We start from the raw sequence: 25,128 nt of genomic DNA on the forward strand, positions 1-25,128 counted from the left end.
GTCATGGCACAAAGACGTGGATGGACCATGATAGCCCACACCATCTCTTCTCATGTTGTCCCAGTGACTCAGCTGCTGATACCACATTCCCCTCTGGGACCCATGTGATCACCAGGATAATTAAATCAGTAAACTCAACTGCACATACAACTCTAAACACCCATGGGCCTCAGGAGCAGAGCCCTGGCCTTGGACAGCTTTCCCTTTTCTTGACTTGCAGGTTCTCAGCCAGTAGTGCTATCACATAAGTGGGTCTCACCTGCCCCCCACACCCTCACTAGAGAGCCATGCCTCAAAAGGCCCCAGGTCTGACCCATGTGTGTCCTGGCATGGACCCCAGGGCCTGGCCCCCTAGGCGATGACAGGGAGGATAACTGCCCCTTCCTAGGCCTGGAGCTGGCCGCCTGGGCTTAGCATGGTTGAAAGGACGTCCTGGATGCCACACCTTCAGTGAATTGGCCCAGCGTGGGGCGGTTCACCAGGCTGCTGAAGGAATCTGTTACAGAAGACTTCCTCCGGTGCCTGAAGAGGAAAAAGAGGGGCCTCAGGTGAGGATTAGAGAGAGGCCACACTTGTCTCTGTCTCTCTCTGCTACACTCTGGAACATTCCTAGAGAGACAGAGCTAACAGAAAGAACACAGACTTTGGGGTCAGGCAGAAGAGGTTTGATATTCTGGCAAAAACAGTCACTTAACTTCTCTGAGGCTCAGTGTCTTCACTGATAAAATGGGACAGTTACCACCTGATCAGTCCTGGGGCTGAGGCTAAACAGCAGCCCCTGGTCAACCCACTTCCAGGCCAGGTGACGCTGCTCCTGGCAGCTCCCAACCTGTGCCACATTTGGGTTCCTCTCCTTAATGTCTCTTTGTGCCCGGCCTGGCCTACCCTCCTGCCCACTCAAGTCATGGCGCCTCCTCCTCTACTCTGTCACTCTGGTCCCTGAAAGCTGCCCAGTGACTGGCTCAGACAACATAGCTCCTGAGGCAGGGCCAACAGAGACGGCTCTTAGCACCTGCAGACACAACTTCTTAGCCAAAAGCAGCAGTGCGAATAGTGGCATGCTAGGTACTGGGATGGGCCAAGGTGACAGAAGGGTGGGGCCTCCCAACCTCTGATCCCTGCCCCCAATGCCCCCAACCTCTGACACAGCATCTGTGCCTCCTTCATCATGTTGCCGGCGAGCAGGATGTCCTGAGGGTCAAAGGTCATCATGGCCTGCATCTCCAGGATGGTGGCATATGTCAGTGAGTGGTACATGCTTTCCTTGGTTCTGCCAAAGAGAAGGGACATTGAGAGCACAACCTCATAGAGCCCCAGAGGCAGCTGGCCCTGGGCAGCTCATCTCCGTCCTCCTCCATTCTACAGTGAGGCAAGGGGACCAGAAGTCCAGGCACGGGGAGGTCCTTGGCCAGGTCTGATCTGCTCACTGCTACTCAAAAGACCTCAGATTCTGTTTCCAGCTTGCCTTCTTCCTGCTGAGTGGCCCTAAGTGATCTACCAGATTTGAGCCTCAGTTCCTCATCAGCTCAGTAGCGGTGGCAGCAGCATAGCTGCCATGAGCACTGAGAAAGGCTTTAGTGCATGTCGGCCTGAGGCTGCCCTTCCCTGCACCCAGTGGCACCCTCTTGCCTTCTGCCCCTACCTCCTGTAGGCTGAGCCCAAGTCCTGTCTGTGAGATCCTGTTTAGCCCAAACCCCACCCCTGGGCCGCCCTCAACCCCACTTCCCTGGACCTCCTCGCTAGTCACCTGCTGCCTCTTCCCACTCCCTCCCCTCATCTGATCATGGTGCCCAATAGTTACACCTTCCCATGGCTCCCACATCCTAGAAGATCCTGCCGGGGCTGCAGCTCCACAAGATGTCAGCCCTGCCCACCTCTCCAGGCCTCTTGATGCTTCTGTTCCCCATCCACCCCATCTGGTCACATTCAAGATTGCACCCCCAGCCACACTGAACCACACAGACCTTCCATTAGAAAATCCCACATTTCCCTCCTCCAGGCCTTTGCCCAGGCTGTTCCCTCAGATTGCAATGCCCTTCCTCGGCCAGATGGGGTGGCACATGCCTGTAATCCCAGGACTCTAGGAGGGCAAGGCGGGAGGATTGTTTGAGCCCAGGACTTTGAGACCAGGCTGAGTAACATAGTGAGACCCTGTCTCTAAAAAGTAATAATAATATTTTTTAAAAGAAAGAAATACCCTTCCTCTACATCTCCTGACATATCTGTCAAGGCCCTCAAATGCCTCCCAGAGCCCTGGGAATCCAGGCCTCCTCCTCAGACACTCCATCTGTAACTGAGGCACAGGCCATGCTGAACTGACATCAGCATAGGCTCAGCTCTCCCCAGACTGTGGGCACCTCGAGGACAGAGCTTGTGTGTGACTCATCTCTGTCCTCAGCACTGATGCCAGGGCTGAGCCAAGGTGGCCTCAGGAGTCTTCGGGCTCCCTGCTCCTCCACCGCCCCAGGCTCCTCAGCTGAAGGGTGTATTGGGGGCAGGGGGTGGCATTTAGTCCATCACATGGAGAGGGCAACAGGCAAGGAGGGATGCGAACAATGCCATGTCCTCTCTGTATGTGGAGGGAGCCACTTAACATGTCTGGGCCTAGATTTCTGCTTCTGCAAAATGGGGACGATAATGCCAGCCTGCACGGGTCCCTGTAAGCCTGTGGGACTGACTGGGAGCGCCTTTACTTCCTTCCCCAGGTCTCCTTGTGAATTATTTATAAAGCTCCTCAGTGCCAGGTTTATGCTGGGAACTTCAGAGGAAAGAGAGAAGACTAAGGTTTACAGGCTGTTTGGTTGTGAAATCATGTGACTTTACCCCTTTTCCTGTTCATAAAACACTCGTAAATTAAGCTACTTCTGGGTGACACTCCTGTGATCCTTGAGGGTCAAAGGAAGGAAACCAAGGCTGCTCCACCGCTTGCCAGCCAGGGGTACTCTCTGGATGCTCCCAGGCCTTTGCCAGGACTGCTTAATCTGCAGGCAGTGGCTTGTGGAGAGGAGCAGGCTGCCCAGAGCTGGGGCCAGAACCAGGCTTCAGAGCCCCTCAGACACAGGTTGGAGTCTCAGCTTTGCCAGCTACCAGCTGTGTGAGCTGGCATGTCTCATGTCTCATAGCCTCTCTCAGCCTCAAGTTTTTCCCTGCAGAAGGAAAACCGTAACTCTTCTCCCCCACGGGTTTTTGCATGGCTTAAATAGAATAATATCCAGGCCAGGGGCCACTGCACCAAAGCTCGGTAAATATGAGTCCCTCCATGTCCTGTGCCACTTCCCTGCATAAAAACCTTCTCCTTGAGGAGGGGCTTCCCTGGAAGCACACAGACCCATCCCCCAGATAACACCCCCAGCCCCCAGGCCCCTCCATCTCTCAAGCCCTTGTCTCTCTCTTCCTCTCCCACTGCAGGTCTGAGGCCTGGGACTCAGCACCACCTGCCCAGCCCCACCTGTGGAACCTTGTCTGGTGCTGGGCCCAGAAAGAGGGACAGCTCCCCCCGGGCAGCTGGCAGACAAACTGGAATTTCTAGTCTGAGGCCCAAGGCCCCAACAGGCATCTGTGGCTAAGAATACTAGCCCCTCCCCAGCCTACCTCCTGGAAGTCCCCAACTCTAGTCTGAACTGGGAAATGGGGTACAGAGATATGACAACCCTCGAACCTCAGGCACTCCAAGTTTAGCTTGTACCCAAGTTCTTATTTGCATATATATCATCCAGGCCGTTAGTCGGCTCATTCCCGAGCTGTCCCCTCACTCTGGGACATGTCTACTGGGGTCCCACCTTCTTGGGCCCAGACCAGCTGTCAGGATAGGGAGGGCAATGGGAGGCAGAGGCAGCCCCTTGACCTCTCCAAGTCTCTGACCCTTCATGCTCACTGACGCTCCCCCTACTCCACTTTCTGGTCCTTTCAGACTCCACTTCCTCTCCAGCCCAAGCTGCTTCTATGGACTCCCCATCCCCAGTCTGCTGTCCATCACCCTGCCCTCTTCCTTCTGGGATCTGCCTCAGTTCCTCCCACTCCAGCCAGGGTGATTGTCTCCATCTCTCAGATACACCAGACCCTCATTCACTGCCCAGTCTTTGCATAGGCAGTTCCTTATGCCTAGAAATGCCCCCTCTATCTGGCTGACTCCTTCTCATCCAGTCCATCTCAGTGTAAATGTCACTTTTTCCAGGAAGCCTTCCAGGGCGGCTTCATGGGTGTGTGGTCTACGCCGTTGCACAGGGCCTGTGCCTAAAAAGGGCCCATGTTTGGTTTAATTCTCTGCTGTCACTGTCTTTAAATTTTAATAATATTTGAACAAATGACCCTGAATTTCTATTTGGCAATGAGCCCCAGGGAATGATGCAGTCCTCCTGACCAGCTCCTTTCCCACATGAAGTGGGGTCCCTGGGTAGTTCTTGGCACCCCTTATTGCTTGTTTCACCATTTCCCTGCTGGACCCTGAGAACAGCCCACATCTTGCTCAGTAATGGAGCACCAGCACCCAGCTCACTGCCGGGCCCAGGAGGGCGCTCAAAGGCTGAATGAACCAGTGACAGCTGCCCAACCATCTCCATCTTTTGAGTCACAGCGTGACCTTGTCTTCATCACACAGAATGGCTCTGCTTCTGGAGTCTTAAAGGATGCCGCCACCTTCCCAGCTCTAAGCCTCCCAGCTCTAACCTGCCCGTACTGGCTCATCACTCCCACTGCCCATCCTCCCTCCTCCAGCCTGTCCCCTCTTCCTGACTGCTTAGCCTAGTGTCCTCATACCAGTCTCTCTCTGTCATCAACATACTCAATGCCAAGTCTGCCAACCTGCTGAACCCAGCTAGGAGCCCAGCTGAGGAGCCACGCAACTGCCCACTTTCTCCACACTGCCACTGAGCAATGCTGGAGAAAGCTGCCCCCTACACAGACAGACACAGGCTGGGCTGGGTCCCCGGCCTCAGCCAGGCCCGGCATCCTGTCCAGAAACACCTTTTCCCCTCTCCTCGTTATCCCTGCAACACCACCTGGCCCCTCACTTTTGGCAGGTGACCTTACCTCTTCCCTCAGAGAAACTCCAGAACACTCAAGGGCATACCCTGAACTTGTTGTACCCCCACACACGCCCCCAATGCACCCTTTCCACCTCCTTCACTCCTCGTGGTTTGAGGGAGGCAGATGTGAGGCTCTGCCCAAGGTAAATGCCGCCAACCCAAGAGGGAAGGCAAACCACACACACAGCAGTCGGTGTGTGGTTTGTGCAGCTGGAGGACCTGGATCCGAATCCCACTCTGCCGTTTATTAAACACGATCGTAGAATTCAAGAAAGCCAAAAGCAGTAGCCTCCATGTCCCAGAGACAGTGCGTCAGGTCAGACTCAGTGCTAAGTGAAATATGCTAGAAGCAGAGACAACACTACTCAAAGGCATGACTTACGGAAAGCAGAGGCAAGGCGGGGAAGGGAGCTAGGAAAGCCCAGATGCCCCACTTGGAGTGAAAGAGGAGCACCGTCCCCCACTGCACGGGACCAGGACAATTAAACGAGACAATGTGTGTTCAGTGAAGAACAGCAAATGACACTGGGCCCAACATCTTCTGAAGCTTCAGTGGCCATCAGTGAGGAAGGGAGGCTGTTTTCTAGCAAGAATTATTTTCTCTAGACCTGCGGTTCTCAATGGAAGTGCCAGGGTATCCCCACTCCCAACGTGAGGACGTGTGGCAATTTCTGGAGATATTTTGGGTTGTCACAGGTGGTATGGGGGTAGTGGGCTACTGACACTACTATTTGGAGGAAAACTGTTAAACTCAAAAAGAAAGAAAGGGCCTGGTGTGGTGGCTCACGCCTGTAATCCCAGCACTGTGGGAGGCCAAGGCGGTGGATCACCTGAGGTCAGGAGTTCGAGGCCAGCCTGGCCAAAATCGTGAAACCCCACCTCTACTAAAAATATAAAAAATCAGCCAGGCATGGTGGCATGCGCTTGCAATCCCAGCTACTCGGGAGGCTGAGGCAGGAGAATCGCTTGAACCCAGGAGGTGGAGGTTGCAGTGAGCTGAGATTATACCAGTGCACTCCAGCCTGAGCGACAGAGTGATACTCTGTCTCAAAAACAAACAGAAAAGAAAGAAAGAAGAAAGAAAGAAAGAAAGAAAGAAAGAAAGAAAGAAAGAAAGAAAGAAAGAAAGAAAGAAAGAAAGAAAGAAAGAAAGAAGGAAAGAAGGAAAGAAGGAAAGAAGGAAAGAAGGAAAGAAGGAAAGAAGGAAAGAAGGAAAGAAGGAAAGAAGGAAAGAAGGAAAGAAGGAAAGAAGGAAAGAGAAAGAAAGAAAAGAAAGAAAGGATCCTTTTCTGGAATAAGGCAGGGGCTAAGAAACAGATGCTGCACTGCTTCCCACGTGAGGTAACAGGTGGCTCCATGGGAAGACTGGATTCCTGGGGTGTCTCTGTTAGGACGAGGGTTTCCTCTGGGGGTCCTGAGAGCCACAGGACTCCTGTTAGAATGCCCTCCTGAGGTGAGGGGGCCATAGAGGGAAAAGCCCTTTCAGGGACCTTGTGGCAGGGACAGCTCGAGGACCCAGGCGCAGCCACAGCCTTTGGTTTTCATATTTTCTCCAGTGTTTCGACTCCCTTCTGTTGGCCCCAAGTCTACAGGACAGTTTAGAGTAGGCTGAGGCATGACCTTATCGGGGCTTCAGTGGGTGAGGAGAAAGGCCAGTGTCCGTGCTTGGGGTATGGGACAGGCTGAGCAGCTGTGTCCTGGGCAGCTGGTTTCCAGTGCAGGAGGATGGCTATGGTCTGGGGTCCAGGCTTGAGTGAGCAACAGGAAATTACTAGGGGAGAAGCAGGAGCTGGGGAGCCTTCCAAGAAAACTGAGAGGGGAACCTGGACATTCCAAGACAGAGCAGGCTGCAGCTGGGCCTGCCTCAGGCCATGGCCACACTCTTGCTGCAGGCCCTGACCCACCCAGCCTGACCCTCTCAAGCCAGGTTCCCTCAGAGGGTGGGAGTGAGGTGTGGACACTGCCCCATGCCCTGGAACACTCACCCCACCCCAGAAGCTGGGCCACTGACCCTAGAGGGAGAAAGATGGGTCCATCATGTCTACAGAAATTGAACAGGTCAGGCCTGGGGACTTGTGGAAACCAGTTCCCCGGCCTCAGCATTCACTTTTCCTTGGGTCTTGGGTGCATGGGACAAGTTGGAGCTGAAAAGAGGCAGACTAGGGGGAGTAGGTGGCAGAGATGATTAGACCCCAGCCCCTAGTCTCCCAATTCAGGCGGCCAAGGCTCTCTGTCCAGGCTGAGAAATGGAGGATTCCTCTCTGGAGAAGCCAAGTCATCCCAGGTGCTGACATCTGGGGGCCAGGTCATCCAAAGCCAACTCCACCAACTACAAGGCAGCTTGGCACAGACCTCCCGGCTGGCCTTCGCATGAGCTCATTCTTAAACAGGACTAGACAGACAGCCGGGGATGGCTGGGTTTTTGAAGAAAGCATCCCATGAGAAGAGAATTCCCCCATTAAACAGACTCCAGGAACACGGAGAAAGCCAAGTTATGCAGGAAAAGAATGAAATATTTTAAACAGAAATAATATTCTGTGACAATAACAATAAATACTTATTAGATACTTAATACATGCCAGGCACTGTCCTAAGGGCCTCATATTCCAAATAGAGATATAAAGAAGTTAGTACACCATCAACCAAGAAGAAGATGTTTTAGGGAAAAAAGAACATTCAGAGAATAAAGAATGCCAGGAAATTAATCATATGATTACAGAGATAAAGAAGTCAACAGCAGGAATTAATGAGAAGGGTGAGGAAATCTTCCAAAAATCAGACGGAGAAAAAAGATGAAGCAATGGGAAAAACGAGAGGGACAGGGAAGAGACTCAGAAGAGGACTGACCTAGGAGGTCCAAAGGCACGTTAAAGAAAGCCCAGGAAAGGGAAACAAGATGGAACTATCGTACAAGAGCATTTCCCAGAACTGACAGCCCGCATAACAATCCAGAATAAAAAAGACTTCATTGCCACACATCGCGGTAAAATTCCAGATTTTCAGAAATACAAGAGCCAATCCTAAACCTTTCTGGAGGAGGAGTAAGTAAGAAGAATTAGGGTTCTCACAGCTACAGTAAATGCTAGAACACTGAAGCAAGGTATTCAAAATTCTTAGGGAAAAAAATATATTTATACAAGTCTTTTTTAGGAAATTTTTTTTTTTTTTTTCCCCTGACAGAGTCTCACTCTGTCACCTAGGCTGGAGTGCAATGGAGCAATCTCTGCTCACTGCAACCTCCACCTCCTGAGTCCAAGCGATCCTCCTGCCTCAGCCTCCCGAGTAGCTGGCATTACAGGCACTCGCCGCCATGCCCGGCTAATCTTTGTATTTTTAGTAGTGACGAGGTTTCACCACGTTGGCTAGGCTGGTCTTGAACTTCTGACCTCAAATGATCCATCCACCTCAGCCTCCCAAAGTGCTGGGATTACAGTCATGAGCCACTGCGCCCAGCCTTTCTTAGGAAATTTCTATAGGACATTCCCTGGCAAACGAGGGGTACACAAGAGAAAAGACCTGGAATCAAAGAAACAGGAGAAAAGCAAAGGAGCTCTAGGAAACAGCCAGGAGGAGCCAGAAGACATGTCTGCCCTCCCAAGGATAGGTTTCCAGGAAAATGAGGGGGGTACTGAGTGCTTACTTGATACATTTCAGCATTTTGGGAAAAACTCATGATAGGATGATCTGATGGGAGTGGTTACAAAGACTTAAGGATACATGTTTAGCAAATTAGGAAAATGGGAAAAGCAAGAAAATTATTAACTCTAGAAGGAAACAGTCTCACACGTGATTTTCTTTGCAATGAGCATTCATCACAAAGGTATAGTAAGGTAAATATTGCTTATTTCTTTCTTTTCTCTCTCTCTCTCTTTTTTTTTTTTTTTTTGTTGAGACAAGTCTGGCTCTGTTGCCCAGGCTGGAGTGCAGTGGCACGATCTCGGCTCACTGCAAGCTCCGCCTCCTGGGTTCACGCCATTCTTCTGCCTCAGCCTCCCGAGTAGCTGGGACTACAGGTGCCCGCCACCACGCCTGGCTAATTTTTTATATTTTTAGTAGAGATGGGGTTTCACCGTGTTCGCCAGGATGGTCTTGATCTCCTGACCTCGTGATCCGCCCATCTCGGCCTCCCAAAGTGCTGGGATTACAGGCTTGAGCCACTGCGCCCAGCCTCTTTTTTTTTTTTTTTTTTTGACACAGGGTTTTGCTCTGTTGCCCAGGCAGTGGTGCACAAGATCACAGCTCACTGAAGCTTCAACCTCCTGGGCTCAGATAATCCTCCCACTTCAGCCTCCCAAGTGGCGGAGACTATAGCTACTATATACTATAGCTGAGACTATAGGTGCATACCACCACATCCAGCAATTTTTTTGTATTTTTTTGTAGATATGGGGTTTCACCATGTCCAGGTTGGTCTCAAACTTCTGGGCTCCACCGATCTACCTGCCTCGACCTCCCAAAGTGCTGGGATGAGAGTCATGAGCCACCGTACCCAGCTAAACCCTAATTATTGAGTTACCCCAATATTGTGATATAATGACAAGAGAAAGATGAGGAAAGGGAGGTGGAACAGGGGTGTAAGAAAGCTAAATTCTCAACTATCCATAGAGGTTTTTTGGTTTTTTTTGAGACAGAGTCTTGCTCTGTCATCCAGGCTGGAGTGCAGTGGCACGATCTTGGCTCACTGCAACCTCCACCTCCAGGGTTCAAGTGATTCCCCTTCCTCAGCCTCCTGAGTAGCTGGGATTACAGACACACACCACCACACCCAGCTAATTTTTTATATTTTTGGTAGAGATGGGGTTTCACCATGTTAGCCAGGCTGGTCTTGAACTCCTGACCTCAAGTGATTTGCCCGCCTTGGCCTCCCAAACTGCTGGGATTATAGGCGTGAGCCACCACGCCCAGCCCAATAAATGTTTTACAGTGGTAAGAAAGGGTGAGTTTTATGGTATCTGAATTATATCTCAATTTTTAAAACTGAGGAAAAGTGATAAGAAAAAGGAGTATATGCACATTATTGATTTGCATTTACAGAAACATGGCAGTGAGCATTCAAGGAAATGGTTGAGCGAGCAGCCCTCTTTATTGCCCTAAAACACCCAGGAAAGCAGGCAACCTAGTCTTTAGTGCTTTAGGGAAAAATAAACAAAGGGTCGTGTGAGAGCTGGCGAGGAAGAAACTCCAAGTGGATTCTGCGGGAACACATAATGAAGTGTGAAGAACCCTCAAGAGCCTAAGGAGAAGCAAGTCACAGTGACCTTGGAGAGGGCCTGGATGCACGCAGGCTGTGGAATGGAGCCTGAGCCATTTTTATGGGACTTGTCAGAGGTCCTGGTGACCCAGAAAGCTGAAGGCATTTAGTTACACAGAGTTCCTCTCATACAAGACCTCTGGTTCTCCCTGACTGTCATGCACACCCCCTACCCCAACCGGGGCTTGAGCCTCACCTGGGTTTGAGGTAGCTGAGTGCTTCTGAGAACTGGTTGGTGAGGAAAAGGTCCAGGGCGGTCATGCACTGGTCCAGGGCCTCGTGGAGGCTGCTCTCAGGAGTCCTGGGGGAAGAGATGCGGGGCATGACACAGGAGCCCTCCAGCCCTCCAGCCTCTCCTGGCTGGGACAGAGCCTCACAGGGCCTACTTGGTCTCCCTGGCCAGCTTTGGGTGCCTGTCACGAGCTCCTCCAGGCTGCCACTCTGTAGTGAGACACAGGGACAATTTGGACCCACCTCTTGGTGTTCCCAAGGGTGGGAGGGGGAGCAGAAGGGAATGTCATCTGAGATCTGATGGAGGTAGGGGAGGGGCCGAGGGCAAGGAGCAAAGAGGCCTCAGCAATAAATGATCTTACCCTCCACAAGGGTAAAGGGAGTCTTTGTGGCCCTTCTGACCCATTGGGCTCTGCTGCCCCCCGGGGGGGTGCAGCCCACCCACTAAATGCCACAGCCCCTTTTTCCCTCCTCCTTCTCTAAGCCTCCTCCCTCCCCCAGGCCTGGACTCTAGAATCCCAGACGTTGTCACAATGGGCTTCGAGGGGCAGCAGCCCCATACGAGAGGCCCAGGGCCTTTCAAATTCACTTTGCCAATGACTCCTCCAGAATACCTGAGCCCTTACGTTTCTCTGTAGCTTTTACCACCCTCTGACATGATATATTTTTCTTATTGTTGTGTTTATTGTCTGTTTCCCTCCACTAAACTATAAGCTTCCAGGAAGCAAGAATCTTTAACTGCTATATCCCCAGCACCTAGTATCCGATACAAAGTGGCTTTTAATAAATATCTGTTAAGTGAGTGAATGAATGAATGAATGAATGAATGGTCTAAGGCTAGGAAAGCAAACCCCTGACTTTTCTGGGTCTCAGCTTTCCCATATAAAAATGAGAGATGGAACTAAGAGATCCCAGAAGCCCTGTCTATTTGATGTTTTGATAATGCCTCTTCTCAAGGGGCCTCCTTTGAGTGAAAGAATGTTCCAGAAAGGGGTCTGATGCTCTCCCTGAAGGGAAGTCCTATTTCCCAAAAGTTAGTTAAAAGAAATTGCCTTTCCACCAGGTAAACTCCTACATATACCTTAAGGCCCAGCTCTAAAGTCTCCTGCTCTGACATGCGTCAGCAGATCTTCCCAGGCAAATTGAAACATGCCTTTTTCAAAACTGAACTCCTGTTCATTCTCCCAAACCTGTTCTCCCCCAGTCTTTGCCTTTCTTTTTTTTTTTTTTTTTTTGGTAGATATGGGATCTCGCCATGTTGCCCACGCTGGTCTCAATGAACTCCTGGGTTCAAGTAATCCTCTTGCCTCAGCCTCCCAAAGTGTTGGGATTACATGCGTGAGACACCATGCCTGTCTGCCATTTTAATAAGCAACACTCCTCTACCCAATTCCTCAAGCCAAAAATCTGATAATCATCTTTGCCACATCCCTTCTCTGGCCTCTGCATCCCCTCCATCACTAAACCCCACTAAACCCCATCAATTCTACTTCTTAACTTTTTTTTTTCTTTTAAGAATTTTTACAGAGATGGGGTCTCATATGTAGCCCAGGCTGGTCTCGAACTCCTGGGTTCAAGTGATCCTCCCACCTCATCCTCCCAAAGTGCTGGGATTACAAGTAAATGCCACAGCCTACTTCCTAACATCTCTCAATCAACCCCTTCTATGCCCAATACCTTCTGGTCCAGGCCAGCACCATCTTTACCCAGGTCTGTCGGAACACTCTCCATTCCACTCTTTCCACCTTCTTCTCTCTTCTCTGTTAGACCTTTTTATTCCATATTTCATGTCTCTTAACTAACTTCTATACTATCTCTTGGACCCTCTGTTAGATCCTGAGTGATTTCTTTCATTTCACCAGCTCTCTCAATCATTAGGTGTGTCTGCCCTGCTACTTATCCTGTCTACTGAATTTTTCATTTCAATGATTGTATTTTTCATTTTGTGAAATTCCACTTGGTTCTTTTTCAAATCTTAGTTATCTGGGGTAGTATTATGTTCCCTGCCTCAAGTCCATCTTCAATTCATTTATACATTTTAAACGTAATTATTTCTATTCTATATCTCATAATTCCAGCATTTTAGACTACCAGGGAAACTAAATCTGCTCTTTTTTGTTTCTGGTGCCTGCTGCTCACACTGGCTTATTTCCCTGTGTGTTTTGCGATTATATTGCAAATTCACTTTTGAGAGATCCAAAGGGACTGTGGGATTGCTCCAGGAAGGAGTTTTCATTTACTTTGGCCAGGTTCCCAGGGGAACTACCACCCTGAGACCATTTAAGTTACTTTTTTAAGTTTATGGTTTCCAGGACCACAAAGGTAGTGGTGTGCCATCAAACCCAAAGTGTGTGTGATGGCAGACCAGTATTTATAATTTTTTAGGGAGTCTTTTTTTTTTCCCACCAGAAATGCTGTCTCCCTTTGCTGGTGGGGGCGGACCTTTTTTCTAGCCAATCTTCCTATTCACTGAGGCTGCAGTCCTCGGAGGGTCCCAGATTTATGTGTTGAGTCGGGGGATGCCAAGTTCCAACTCCTCAAACTGTAACTGTGTAGGCCCAAGACCTTCTTTCCCATCTGTTGAGTGGCCATTGAAACTCCCAGCTTTAGATTTCTGAAATGTGTAAACAGCCTAAGGTTGCTGTGGCTTCATCTTGTTTGCCAGCCTGACTTCAGTTCTCTCTTCACTCTTGGCTGAAGGGTGTTTCTGTTACTTCTGTGGGAGCTCAGGAATGTACTTAATTATTATTTTTATTTATTTATTTTTTGAGGACAGGGTGTCGCTCTGTTGCCCAGACTGGAGAGCAGTGGTGTGATCTCAGCTCACAGCAATCTCCTCCTCCCAGGTTCAAGCTATTCTCCTGCCTCAGCCTCCCAAGTAGCTGGGATGACAGGCACCCACGACCACGCCCAACTAATTTTTTGTATTTTCAGTAGAGACAAGGTTTCACCATGTTGGCCAGGCTGGTATCAAACTCCTGACCTTGGGTAATCCACCTGCCTTGGCCTCCCAAAGTGCTGGGATCCACAGGCGTGAGCCACTGCACCTGGCCAGGAATGTACTTTAAAGGATGTTTGTTGTAACTCATTCCAGCCTCTAGGTAGTTTCTTTGAGAGAGAACATTGGAAGCATTATTTCCCCTAACCCGTCTCTCCCATAATCGCCAAAGATACGTCTTTAAAACCCAAATCTGGCTGGGCGCGGTGGTTCACGCCTGTAATCCCAGCACTTTTGGAGGCTGAGGCAGGTGGATCACCGGAGGTCAGGAGTTCGAGACCAGCCTGACCAACACGGAGAAACCCCATCTCTACTAAAAATACAATATTAGCCGGGCATGGTGGCACATGCCTGTAATCCCAGCTACTCAGGAGGCTGAGGCAGGAGAATCGCTTGAACCTGGGAGGTGGAGGTTGCAGTGAGCAGAGATCGTGCCATTGCACTCCAGCCCCGGCAAGAGCAAAATTCCATCTAAAAACAAAAAAACAAAAAACAAATCTAACCATGTCACTTCTGGACTTAAAATCCTTCCCTGGCTTCCCATTGCTCCTAGGGTAAAGGCCAAGTTCCTTTCCATGGCCTAAAAGGCCCCACCTGATGCTGCCCCTGCCCCTCTCTTCGGAGGCTGGGACGGTGTCTGTCTGTGTGCCCAGGGCACAGCCTAGTGACTGGTGTTCACGCCATTCCTCTCTGTTGGATGAATCAACGAAGCAGCAGTGCGCACCTACTGCCCGGGTGTTTAACTGGCATTCTCTCTAATTGCTCTCAAAATGCCCTGTGAAATGGGATTATTACGCCCCACACCTACATACCATTGCAGATGGGGAAACTGAGGCACAGAGGACCAGTAACTTGGCTAAGGTCATACATCCAAGCATGCGTTCTAACCCAAGTTTCTGCCTGAGCCAGTGCCCATCAGCTCAGCTCCAGGGAGTCAAGCCCATTGTTGTGGTTTATGGCAACCACTAAACAATTTCAGAGCCAAGAGCCTGCCTCCCATTTCTGCACATACACGCACCCCTTACCACCTCCATCCCCCACCGAGGGAGAGGTCCCATCTCCTTGGTCTACCTGGAGAGAAAGATCCAGGCCGGATGGACAGTCAGTGCAGAGGGGCACAGTCCTTCCCTTGGTAGCCCCGGCACCTCTTCTGCTTAACTGGGATGAGGCTGTCTGCGGTGACTTCCCCCCGACTGGGAGTAAGCTGAACCCTGGGCTGATTTCCTCCCTCCTTCCCTATCACAAGCACCCATGAATCTCACGCTCTAGGCTATGCATAGGACTGGGCTCTGGGGACACAGAGTGGACACAGATCTAGGCCTGCCTCTTCAGGAGCTCACAGCCTACAGGAGACAGATGCAGACAGGGCAGCGACCGCCACAGTGCTCAGGGCTGTGATAATGGGAATCACTGGGGGCCAAAGGGGCCCAGAAGACACCTCTAACTCAGCCTGGGGCACTGAGGAGGCTGAGTGGAAGGAGGATGGCATCATGGAAGGAGGATGGCATCAAGGCAAATGCCATCAAACTGAGAACAAGATGGAGAAAGAAGTCTAAGAAGGGGAAACAGCACACACATAGGGTTGGAGGCATGACATCACAGTTAGGAGGTACAAGTGTTCTGGAAGGGCTTAGAAGACAGAGGCTCTGGAAGGCCAGCTAATGGAGGGGTGAGGCTGAGGAGGCTAGAGAGCTCAGGAAGGCTGGAGACATACACCCCATTTGACTTAATAATAGCATTAACAACCACCCATTGCCACAAAGAGATTACCACTTCAAGTTATCTAAATTGATGACTGCATTATTTCACTCAGTCCTGTCAGCAGGCAGGCACCCTTATCTGCCTCTGACAGATAAGGCAGGGACAGGCAGTGAAGACAGGTACGTAGTCAGGCTCCTCTCAGGAGCCTGGGAGAAGACAAAAATGCATTCTGTGGAAGCAACAGCGCCAAACCTTTCCCCTCACCTGACTGAGACTGGGGCCCCCATTTCTCCACAGGCTGCCCCTTCATCTCCAAGACCTTTCTTTTCCCGGGACACCTTGCCTGGCCCAGGTAACATCTATCTATTCCCGTGGTGATGGTGGCCTCTCCACTGTGTGTTGGGGAACCGAGGAGAGGGATGGGGAGAAGAGGTGCTGGGCTGGATGGAGCAGAACTGGTGACCAATGCCAAGAGCTCTGGCACAGTGGTGGCAGCTCTCTCATTCAAGATCCCACCCACACTTGAGGCCCGAATGAGAAGGGAGCTAGGGGGTGGGAAGGGGTGTCACGTAGCCCAGAGCCACCCCCACTCTCCCCTCCCCTCCCACTTCTCTACTATAGTTGGCTTGTACTACTTCTTCTGTGCCAGTGGGCCGATCTGGGTAGAGCTGGGAGACCCTCAGTTCCCACTGAGGACAGAAAATCCTCCTACCTCCATCCCAGTCAGGGTGAGGTAGGTGTGGGGTGGGTGAGGCGGCAGAGCGGTCGCTCAGGAAGCCAACTGCAGTCAGAGCTGGATTTTAATCCCTGCTCCAGCACCGAGGGGAACTTGGGCTCAACGAGTAAAATAATCTGTCCATGGGGATCTGTTGCTTCCGAAGTGATCTTTCTAAATGGCAAAAATGATTCTGACTCTCCTTCCAAAAAGTCTCCCTTAGCTGCACATAAATGTGTCATGGAGTGATGTAGCATAACCTAATGCAGTGTGGCCTGCAAGAGTTCTGAAAGCAGACAACCCTAGACCCAAGCTGCAGCTATTACTTGCTGGATAACCTTGGGAATGTTCCATGCCCTCTATGAGCCTCCGTTTCCTCATCAAGGAAGCGGGAATGACAGTACTTACCTCCCACAGTTTTTGTGAAGAACGATTAAGACTATGGAAAGCACAAGAGTACTCAGAAAATGTGAGTAATTATTATTTTTTCTAAAATTATGTATTGCCATCTTTTTTTTTTTTTTGAGAGAGGCTCACACTGTTGCCCAGGCTGGAGTGCAGTGGCACTACCTGGGCTCACTGCAACCTCTGCCTCCTGGGTTCAAGAGATTTTCTTGCCTCAGCCTCCTGAGTAGCTGGGATTACAGGTATGCGCCACCATGCCCAGCTAATTTTTGTATTTTTAGTAGAGACAGGGTTTCATCATGTTGGCCAGGTTGGTCTCAAACTCCTGACCTCAGGTGATCCGCCTGCCTGGGCCTCCCAAAGTGCTGGGATTATAGGCATGAGCCACTGCACACAGCCTTACCATCATTTCTTGATCAAGTAGCACTGACTTTATAAAGAAACTAAATAACTTTAAAAGATTGAGTGGGCCAGGCACGGTGGCTCACGCCTGTAATCCCAGCACTTCAGGAGGCCAAGGCAGGAGGATCGCTTTAACCCAGTAGTTTGAGACCAGCCTGGGCAACAAAGTGAGATCCTGTCTCCATTTCATTTCATTTCATTTCATTTCATTTCATTTCATTTCAGATTGAGTGCACATATCCAACAACCTAGCGATTCCACTACTAGGTGGCACCCTCGTGAAACACATGTGCAAAGGACAATCGTACAAGAATATTCACTGTCAAGACACTGGGAACATCTCGACATCCATCAAGAAGGATAAATAAACAAACAGAGGTGTCTACATAGGGTGGTGTATCACACATTAGGGCAAGTGGGACAACAGCTGCAGGATCAAGGCTAAATCTGAGACCTGAAGTTGAGTGTGAAAACACAAGCTGCAGCATGACACATGCTATAGGACTCCATTCACAGAAAACTTTGAAGTAAGAACAAACTACGTATTTTTGAGACTTACACACACTGAGCAAAAGAATAAAAACATGGAAATGATAAAACCTAAACTCAGGATGGCAATCAATTCTGGAGAGGGAAGGAGGGAAGAGGTTTCCACAAGACTTTCAAGGGTCTGTACTATGGTTTATTTCTTAAAAAGAATATAAAATAAATGGGGCACAATGTTAATATCTGACAAAGTTGGGTGGCAAGGGTATGTGAGTTCATCTTACTATTTGCTATATTTTTCTGAAGACTTAAAATATTTCATAGTTTTTAAAGAGGTAGAGATTTAAGGCTTGATTTGTTCACCAGTGACCATCTGGGCCCAGAGCAGGCCTTGCTGAGTGTCTGTTGAGTGAGTGTCTCTGTAGTGAAGGTGAGAATGGTCCTGCTGCGTGCGGCCCTCCTCTGCTCAGACTCCACCAGGATGACCCTAACCAGTGGTGGTGACAGACGGACAGGTGGCTTCAAAGAAGAGTGGGCAGGCATGCAGAGAGGCAGGTACGGTTACGCATAAGGAAGACCCACCCCCGTGAGAAGAGCAAGCTTGCTGTCCCGAGGCCTGCAGCAGGGCCAGAGGAGCCCAGGGTTGTAGAGGGCACTTAGGCAGGGATGTAAGCATATAAGGAAGTGGGATGAATGTGGTTTTCAGCCCTGGAGTCTAGACTTCTTTGATAGATACCTTGCTCCATGCCCTCCTTCTCTCCTGGAAACCACTTTTCTGGACCAGCAGGGTGGTGGTGCTCAGTCAGGGCTGCGCAGAAGGAACCTACCCAGCCTCCAGCTTTACAAAGACTTGGGCCCAGAGCAGGAAAGGAGCAGCCAATCCCACTTCTCTGTGTTTTCCAAAGGAGGGACCAGAAGTCTAGGAAGTGTAAAGGACTGGCCAAAGTCATACAACAAAGATGATCAAGCTGAAACTCGCCACGCAACCCTCTCCCAGGCCAGGGTGTCCCCCAGCAACCCAGCTTCCAAGCCCTGATACAGCCACACACATGCAAGCCCTGTGGAGGCTTCTAGCTGCCAGCTGGCACCAGCCTCGTCACCTCCCTGTTCATGTGTCATGCCTCCGGCCCTTAGCAAATATTGTCACTGGTGGTGAGGCTCCAGGCAGGGTGAGCCCTCCTCCCAGCTCACCTGGGCTGGCTCTCTGCCCAGCAACCTCCCAGCCGTCAGGGCTCCTAGCAGCTGCCCCCTTCCCTGCCCACTGGGGCCCAGGAAAAGCAGAGAGTTGCTGAAGGTCTCCCCACAGTAGTGTCTGTCACTGGCGGGGGTGATCTAGGTAGGGGTCCCATAGGGGTTTCTCAGTGGGATGTGGGTAGGGTTGGGCAGGAGAGCCACGTTGAAGGTGACAATACTCACTTTTTACTACCCAGGTTCCTGCTGCACCCAATAGGACCAGCTGGCCCATACCTTAGCCGTTTAAATTCCCCTAATGTCCCTGAAGATGATGGGGTAGGGGGATCTGACAACAGACAGAACTGAGTTCAAATCCTACCCCCAACTCTTACCTCCTGGGTGACCGATGACAAGTCACTTAAGTGCTGTGCCTCAGTTTCCTCATCTGTAACGGGGATGAGAGTAACAGGGCCCACCCCACAGGAGTGAACGCCACGAGGCAGGTGGGGAAGGCTGCTCTGAATGTGTCTGTGACTATAGCTCCATGAGAAAGTTGGGACCCAGAAGGGGAGTGACCAACCCGGGGTCTCCGCGCCTCCGCCTCCTCGCAGCCCGCCCCCACTCCTAACAGCGGCGGCGCCGGTTCCCAGGGGCCAGGCGGGGTGGGGGCTGGAAGCCGCAGTGCGGCCCCAGGCTGGTGCGCGGGGGAGGCCTGGCGTGGCGCCCGCCACCCGCCCCGGCCCCAGCCGGCGCCGCCCGCGCCCCCGGGCCTCCCAGCCGAGCACTTACCCCGCGGGCAGGGCTCCCGGAGCGCCAGCCGAGGTCATCGCCGAGGGGCGCGGGCTGCGCTGCCCCAGCCGGACGCCAGCCGCGGCCCAGGTGCTGCCGCCGGAACCCCGAGCCGGGCGCTGTGCGGTCGCGGACGCGGCGGCCGGGGAGGGGCGCGCCGGGGGCGGGGAAGGCGGCGGGGCCGGGCCGGGCCTCTGTCTCCCCACCCGCACCGTGAGGCCATGGCCGCCTGCGGCGACCCGCGCTCCTGCACCGCCAGGGGGTTCGGGCGGCCCCCACCCCCGCTCCGACAGGTGAGAGCCCGGCGCCCTCTGCGCAGACACCGCCCGGGCCGGGAGCTCGCGCCCTCCTCACACGTCCCCACCTATTTGGCGCTAGAAGTTCTCCGGGACCTGAGGTCCACTTTACTGTCACTTCCCCTCCCCACAGCTCCCGCTCCGAAGCGGCCCCCACCTGAGCCGTCACCATGCTCCCGCATTAATTAGGGCATTCGTGCAGACAAAGACAGCCCCCAGAGCCAGGCCTGGATTTTAATCCCACCATCTTGCCCACTGAGTGACTGCAGGAGACCAGAAGGCGGGAAAAACACGGTTTAGCAGTCACCGCTAGCTGGCAGTTCACACTGCCTTCTCAAATGATCCCCATAATTGCTATTTTATAGATGGGAAAACTGAGGCCTGCGGTTCATTTGATTCACGCATGGTCACTCACCTAGTAAGTGGCAAGCTAGGACTGGAATCCATCCCTCCTGAATCCAAAGCCAACACTCTGGCCCCTTCCCCACTTGGCCCCCTCTCCCTGGCATTCCCAGTGCTTGTGTGGGGGTCACCGACAACACTCCCCAAATGTCCACTGTGCACCGAGCCCTGAGGCGAGTGTCTCCACCTGACCTGATCTTCTGGCAGAGAGAGCCACTGGCCCATGAAGAGTTAACCAGCCACCACCTCCTGGCTCCAGATGCTGCTCTTAACCATGACTCATCAGAGCATGTGGCTGCCATTAGAGCTGTCCCTTGACAAAGGAAGGGACAGAAGTAAGGAAGGACTGTAGCTCCCCTGGAGCAACCATGACCTCGAGGACGCCAGAAGAAGAAGCAGAAGGGGACAGCCTGCAGAAGCAACCACGGTGGGGACAGGACTTGCACCAGATCCCAGGGGAGCCAGGCAGTTTGGGCTTGGTGGTAGCTGCTTAAATCTAAGCAGGCTGCCTGGAAAGGCAGTGAAGTCCCATCCTGCCCATTTGTGAGCAGCGGCCAGGTGCTCATTTGCAAGAATCATCCCATCTCTGGGAGTCTCATATACAGGCACGAAAAAGATAATTAACTACTAGAAGTAAGCTATGATGACATCCACCAGCAACTATAAAGAATTCAGACAAGGGGAGAGCCTGGGGAGCTTCCTGGAAGAGGTGGTGACAGAACTGAGCCTTGAAGTTTATATTATTTAAACAAACTGAAGTCGTGGAGAGGGTGTACCAGATCCGGGAGCAGCATGGATGAAGGCATGGAGGTGGGAAAGGGTGAGGATGGTGAGGCCACCAGCAGTACGTGTAAAGAGGGTGATGAGGCTGGGGCCCCTATCGCATGCCATGCACTTTCAAATCTCTAGGCATTCAAACATGCTGTTCCTTCTGTGTGGAACACACCTTCCTCCCTTGTCACTTGTTAGTCGTTCGTGTAACCGGGAGTGGATCCAGAAGCTTACAATGGGGAGGCCACTGTTCAAAAAAAAATACAAATTTACCAATACAGGTTGAGCATTCCTAATTTGAAAAACTGAAATCCAGAATGCTCCAAAATTTGAAGCTTTTTTTTTTTCTCTTTTTTTTTGAGACAGAGTCTCTGTTGTCCAGGCTGGAGTGCAGTGGCACGATCTCGTGATCTCGGCTCACCACAACCTCCATCTCCAGGGTTCAAGTGATTCTCATCTCATAGCCTCCTGAGTAGCTGAGATTACAGGGATGTGCCACCATGCCCAGCTGATTTTTGTATTTTTGGTAGAGACAGGGTTTTGCCTTGTTGGCCAGGCTGGTCTCAAACTCTGGACCTCAAGTGATCCGCCTACCTTGGCCTCCCACAGTGGAATTACAGGCGTAAACCACCACGCCCAGGCTGAAACTTGAAGCTTTTTCAGCACTGTAGTTGGAGACTGCAGGCCTGCCATGTTTGCTGTGCTGTTGTCACAGCGGCCACAGGCATTCTACTGATGCTCACATGCTGCTGAGTTACCCTGAATACTTTATTTTTTCACTGCATTAATGGCATGTTATATTTTTATTGTTAAGTACTTATGTGTGAATAAGGGTAAAAAAATGCTTATTGGGAGCACATAAATTCAGAGTCAAAAATGATGATGATGCCAAATAATCACAGGTTGTCCACATGGGTGACTGAGAGAGTGACACTTCTGCTTTCTGATGGTTCAGTGTACACAAACTTTGTTTCATGCACAAAATTACTAAAAATATTGTATAAAATTACCTTTAGGCGACCGGACACGGTGGCTCATGCCTGTAATCCCAGTACTTTGGGAGGCTGAGACAGGCGGATCGCCTGAGGTCAGGAGTTCAAGACCAGCCTGACCAACATGGGGAAACCCTGACTCTACTAAAAATACAAAATTGGCCAGGCATGATGGTACATGCCTGTAATCCCAGCTACTTGGGAGGCTGAGGCGGAAGAATCGTTTGAACCCGGGAGGTGGAGGTTGCAGTGAGTCAAGATAGCACCATCGTATTCCAGCCTGGGCAACAAGAGTGAAATTCCATCTCAGAAAAAAAAAAAAAAAAAAAAAAAGCCCGGTCTGGGGTACGCAGTCCCAGCTACTCCAGAGTCTGAGGCAGGAGGATCAATTGAGCACAGGAGGTTGAGGCTGCAGTGAGCCGTGATGGTGCCACCGCACTCCAGCCTGTGTAACAGAGCAAGACCCTGTCTCAAAAAAAAAAAAAATAAAGAAAATAGCAGAGTGCTATATAAATGCCCTGGTGATGGTTGTGGTGTACCACTAGACACTACTTTCCTCCCCATTTCACAGATGAAAAATTAGCTCAGTAAGGGAAGCAGAAGAGCTGCCTTTAGAGCTGGAACTCTCCCCACACCACCACGGGGACAGTGATGCTGGAGCCACTCACCTGGTGAGTCAGCACATCAGAGTGGCCCACCCCTCAGGAGGGCCCCACCCAGGCCATTCCCAGCCCCCAGGAGCTCTGGCTCAGCCCCAGCGCAGGGGGGTCTGTGAGTCACCATCATCATTTCTGCCTCCCCAACTCAGGTGACCTTACTTGGATCACCTGTGTGTTCCCACCTTGAGGCGATGGGAGAGCATCCTGAGTCCTGGGTGCCTTCCTCCTGTCAGGAGACCTGTTTCCTGGTGCGTTACACCTGGGAGATACCAGGCCTGCTTTTCTCCCTCGTTTCCTCCCCAGCATGCAAGAACAAATCACCAGTGTCACCACACCTCTCAATCAACTGTAGTTGGAGACTGCAGGCCTGCCATGTTTGCTGTGCTGTTGTCAGAACCTTTGCTGTGCTGTTGCTGTGAAGAACCTTCACAGACTGCTTTCACCCGTGCCATTGTCAACTTAAGAAGGCCCTTAATATGGCCGGGCACAGTGGCTCATGCCTGTAATCCCAGCACTTTGGGAGGCTGAAGCAGGCAGATCACTTGAGGTCAAGAGTTCAAGAACAGCCTGGCCAACATGGTGAAACCCCGTCTCTACTAAAAATACAAAAAAAATTAGCCAGTGGTGGTGGTGGACACCTGTAATCCCAGCTATTCGGGAGGCTGAGGCTTGAACCCAGGAGGTGGAGCTTACAGTGAGCCGAGATCACACCATTGCACTCCAGCCTGGATGACAGAGAGAAACTCTTGTCTAAAAAATAAAAAAAAGAAGGCCCTTAATAAATACCTATTAAGTGAGACCTCAGAATGCCCTAGAAAGTTTGTAATAGCATCACCTCCCATCCTACAGATGAGAAAATAGAGGCTTGGACCAACATCTAGCCATAGCTTGAACCCAGGTCTTGATTCTTTATTCTCCAGGGAAAAGGGGAAGAAGAGAAGAAAGGAGGGGTGTTTTAAGTGGGAGAGGTCATAGAAATGGGGGATGCAGGTGGTGACACATGATACCATTGTTGTAGAAAGAGCTTAAGCCATGAAGTCAGCTCTGCCTGTACCTCTCAGAACCTCAGTTTTCCCATCTGTAAACCTGGGATAATAATCCCAAACTCTCAGGGATGCTGTGCGGATTACTGAGCATTATTTGGGTGACTCCTTCCCCCTTCTCAGCATCCATCCCAGCCCCTTCCTCCAGGCCTTTCCCTGGCATGAAGTGCCCCTCCCCAACACCTGCAGCCTCTGCCAGCCCAGATCCCCCCTCTTCAGACTCTAGAACCCTTCCTCTCCCACTGAACTAGTGACTATAAAGCAGGTTTTCTTTTTTTGTTTTTTTTGTTTGTTTGTTTTTGGTTTTTTTTTTTTTTTTTTGAGACGGAGTCTCACTGTCACCCAAGCTGGAGTGTAGTGGCCGGATCCTGGCTCACTGCAAGCTCCGCCTCCCAGGTTCACGCCATTCTCCTGCCTCGGCCTCCCGAGTAGCTGGGACTACAGGCGCCCACCACCTCACCCGGCTAGTTTTTTGTATTTTTTAGTAGAGACGGGGTTTCACCATGTTAGCCAGGATGGTCTCGATCTCCTGACCTTGTGATCCGCCCGCCTCGGCCTCCCAGAGTGCTGGGATTACAGGCTTGAGCCACCGCGCCCGGCAAAGCAGGTTTTCTTAAAGCGAGTGAGCCCCACCCTCGCAGGTTACAGGCTTGGGCTCGTTAGCAATTCGCAAGTGAACAGGCCCATCAACAAAGGGCCTTCGGAGGGCTGTGACAGTGACGGATCTTAAATATTTTCTGGCAAGGGCCTTTAAGGAAGGATCTATTCCTGCTCCTTGGGCAGGCATGGACTCTGCCCTCCACTAGCTATGTGACCTTTTGCAAGTCACTGCCTCATTCTGGGGCAGTTCCTCTTCCCACCAGATATAAAGGGGAGAGAAATTTGGGCCAAGAATTCAAGGGCTCTCCCTGCTCTGAGGGTCTGTGTTCTAGGATCTGGGCTCTTCTACCCAAGTCTGGTCTCGAGGAGCTGCTGAGGGTAGGTCTAAGGAAGGAGCCTGGGTTAGCACAAGGGACCAAGAACAGCTCTAACTGAAAAAAGGGGTCAGAGCTCTAATGAGGGGTTTCCAGCATTGAGTGGCATCCTTTCAGGGGTCAGAACTTGGGATGCAGAGCCAAGAAGATCTGGATGGACTCCTGGCCCCACTATGTCCTAGCTGAGCAGTCCCAAGGAACTCATCCAATTAGACAGTAGTTCAGAGAGCAGGTTTGAAAGCCAGGGCTTGCACCTGACACCCTGGGCCAGCAACCTCGTTTCTGAAATGGGGATGATGATGGCACCAACCTCATTAGGTTGTTGCAAGGATTAAATGAGCTACATATCTTTAGGGTATATGAGCTACCTGACACACTGCAGGTGGGAATAGAAATTGGCTCCATCTGCCTGTAATCCCAGGACTCTGAGAGGCCAAGGCAGGAGGATTGCTTGAGGCCAGAAGTTGGAGACCAGCCTTGGCAACATAGTGAAACCCCTGTCTCTACAAAAAATAAAAACTTAGCTGAGCATGGTGGCACACAACCATAGTCTGCTACTGTCTATTATCCACACAGCACCAGTCCCATTTGACCCTTAGGTCAGATCACATCACAACTCTGCTCAAAGCCCTGTAAAGGCTCCCCATGTTTCTCAGTGCAAAAACTAGTCTGTCTATGGCTCAGGAGGCCCTGCACAATCTGTATGCTCCCATCATCTCCCAACATCATTTCCCTTTATTCCCTCTCTTATTTCAGCCACACCCGCCTCCTTGCTCACCTGCAAATATGCCAGGCACATTCCTACTTCAGGCCCTT

At 51.2% G+C, this 25,128-nt stretch overlaps 1 protein-coding gene across 7 annotated transcripts in view; it reads right to left on the minus strand.

The window, feature by feature from the left end:
- Nucleotides 1–25,128, minus strand: part of TTC39A (tetratricopeptide repeat domain 39A) — a 58,277-nt gene that overhangs the window by 24,930 nt on the left and 8,219 nt on the right. For 3 of the 7 annotated variants that reach the window (XM_010370398.2, XM_010370400.2, XM_010370399.2), the window contains exons 2-4: nucleotides 10,472–10,576; nucleotides 1,139–1,270; nucleotides 446–522 (exon numbers count right to left, since the gene is read on the minus strand). In XM_010370398.2, the coding sequence (XP_010368700.1) occupies nucleotides 446–522; nucleotides 1,139–1,270; nucleotides 10,472–10,576 (314 nt within the window). Of the gene's footprint in view, nucleotides 1–445; nucleotides 523–1,138; nucleotides 1,271–10,471; nucleotides 10,577–19,175; nucleotides 19,594–25,128 lie in introns of those variants that run through there. The other 4 variants (XM_030942793.1, XM_030942795.1, XM_010370401.2 and 1 more) reach the window with 4 other exon arrangements.

Source organism: Rhinopithecus roxellana, chromosome 12, assembly GCF_007565055.1.
Source record: "Rhinopithecus roxellana isolate Shanxi Qingling chromosome 12, ASM756505v1, whole genome shotgun sequence".
Taxonomy (NCBI): domain Eukaryota; kingdom Metazoa; phylum Chordata; class Mammalia; order Primates; family Cercopithecidae; genus Rhinopithecus; species Rhinopithecus roxellana.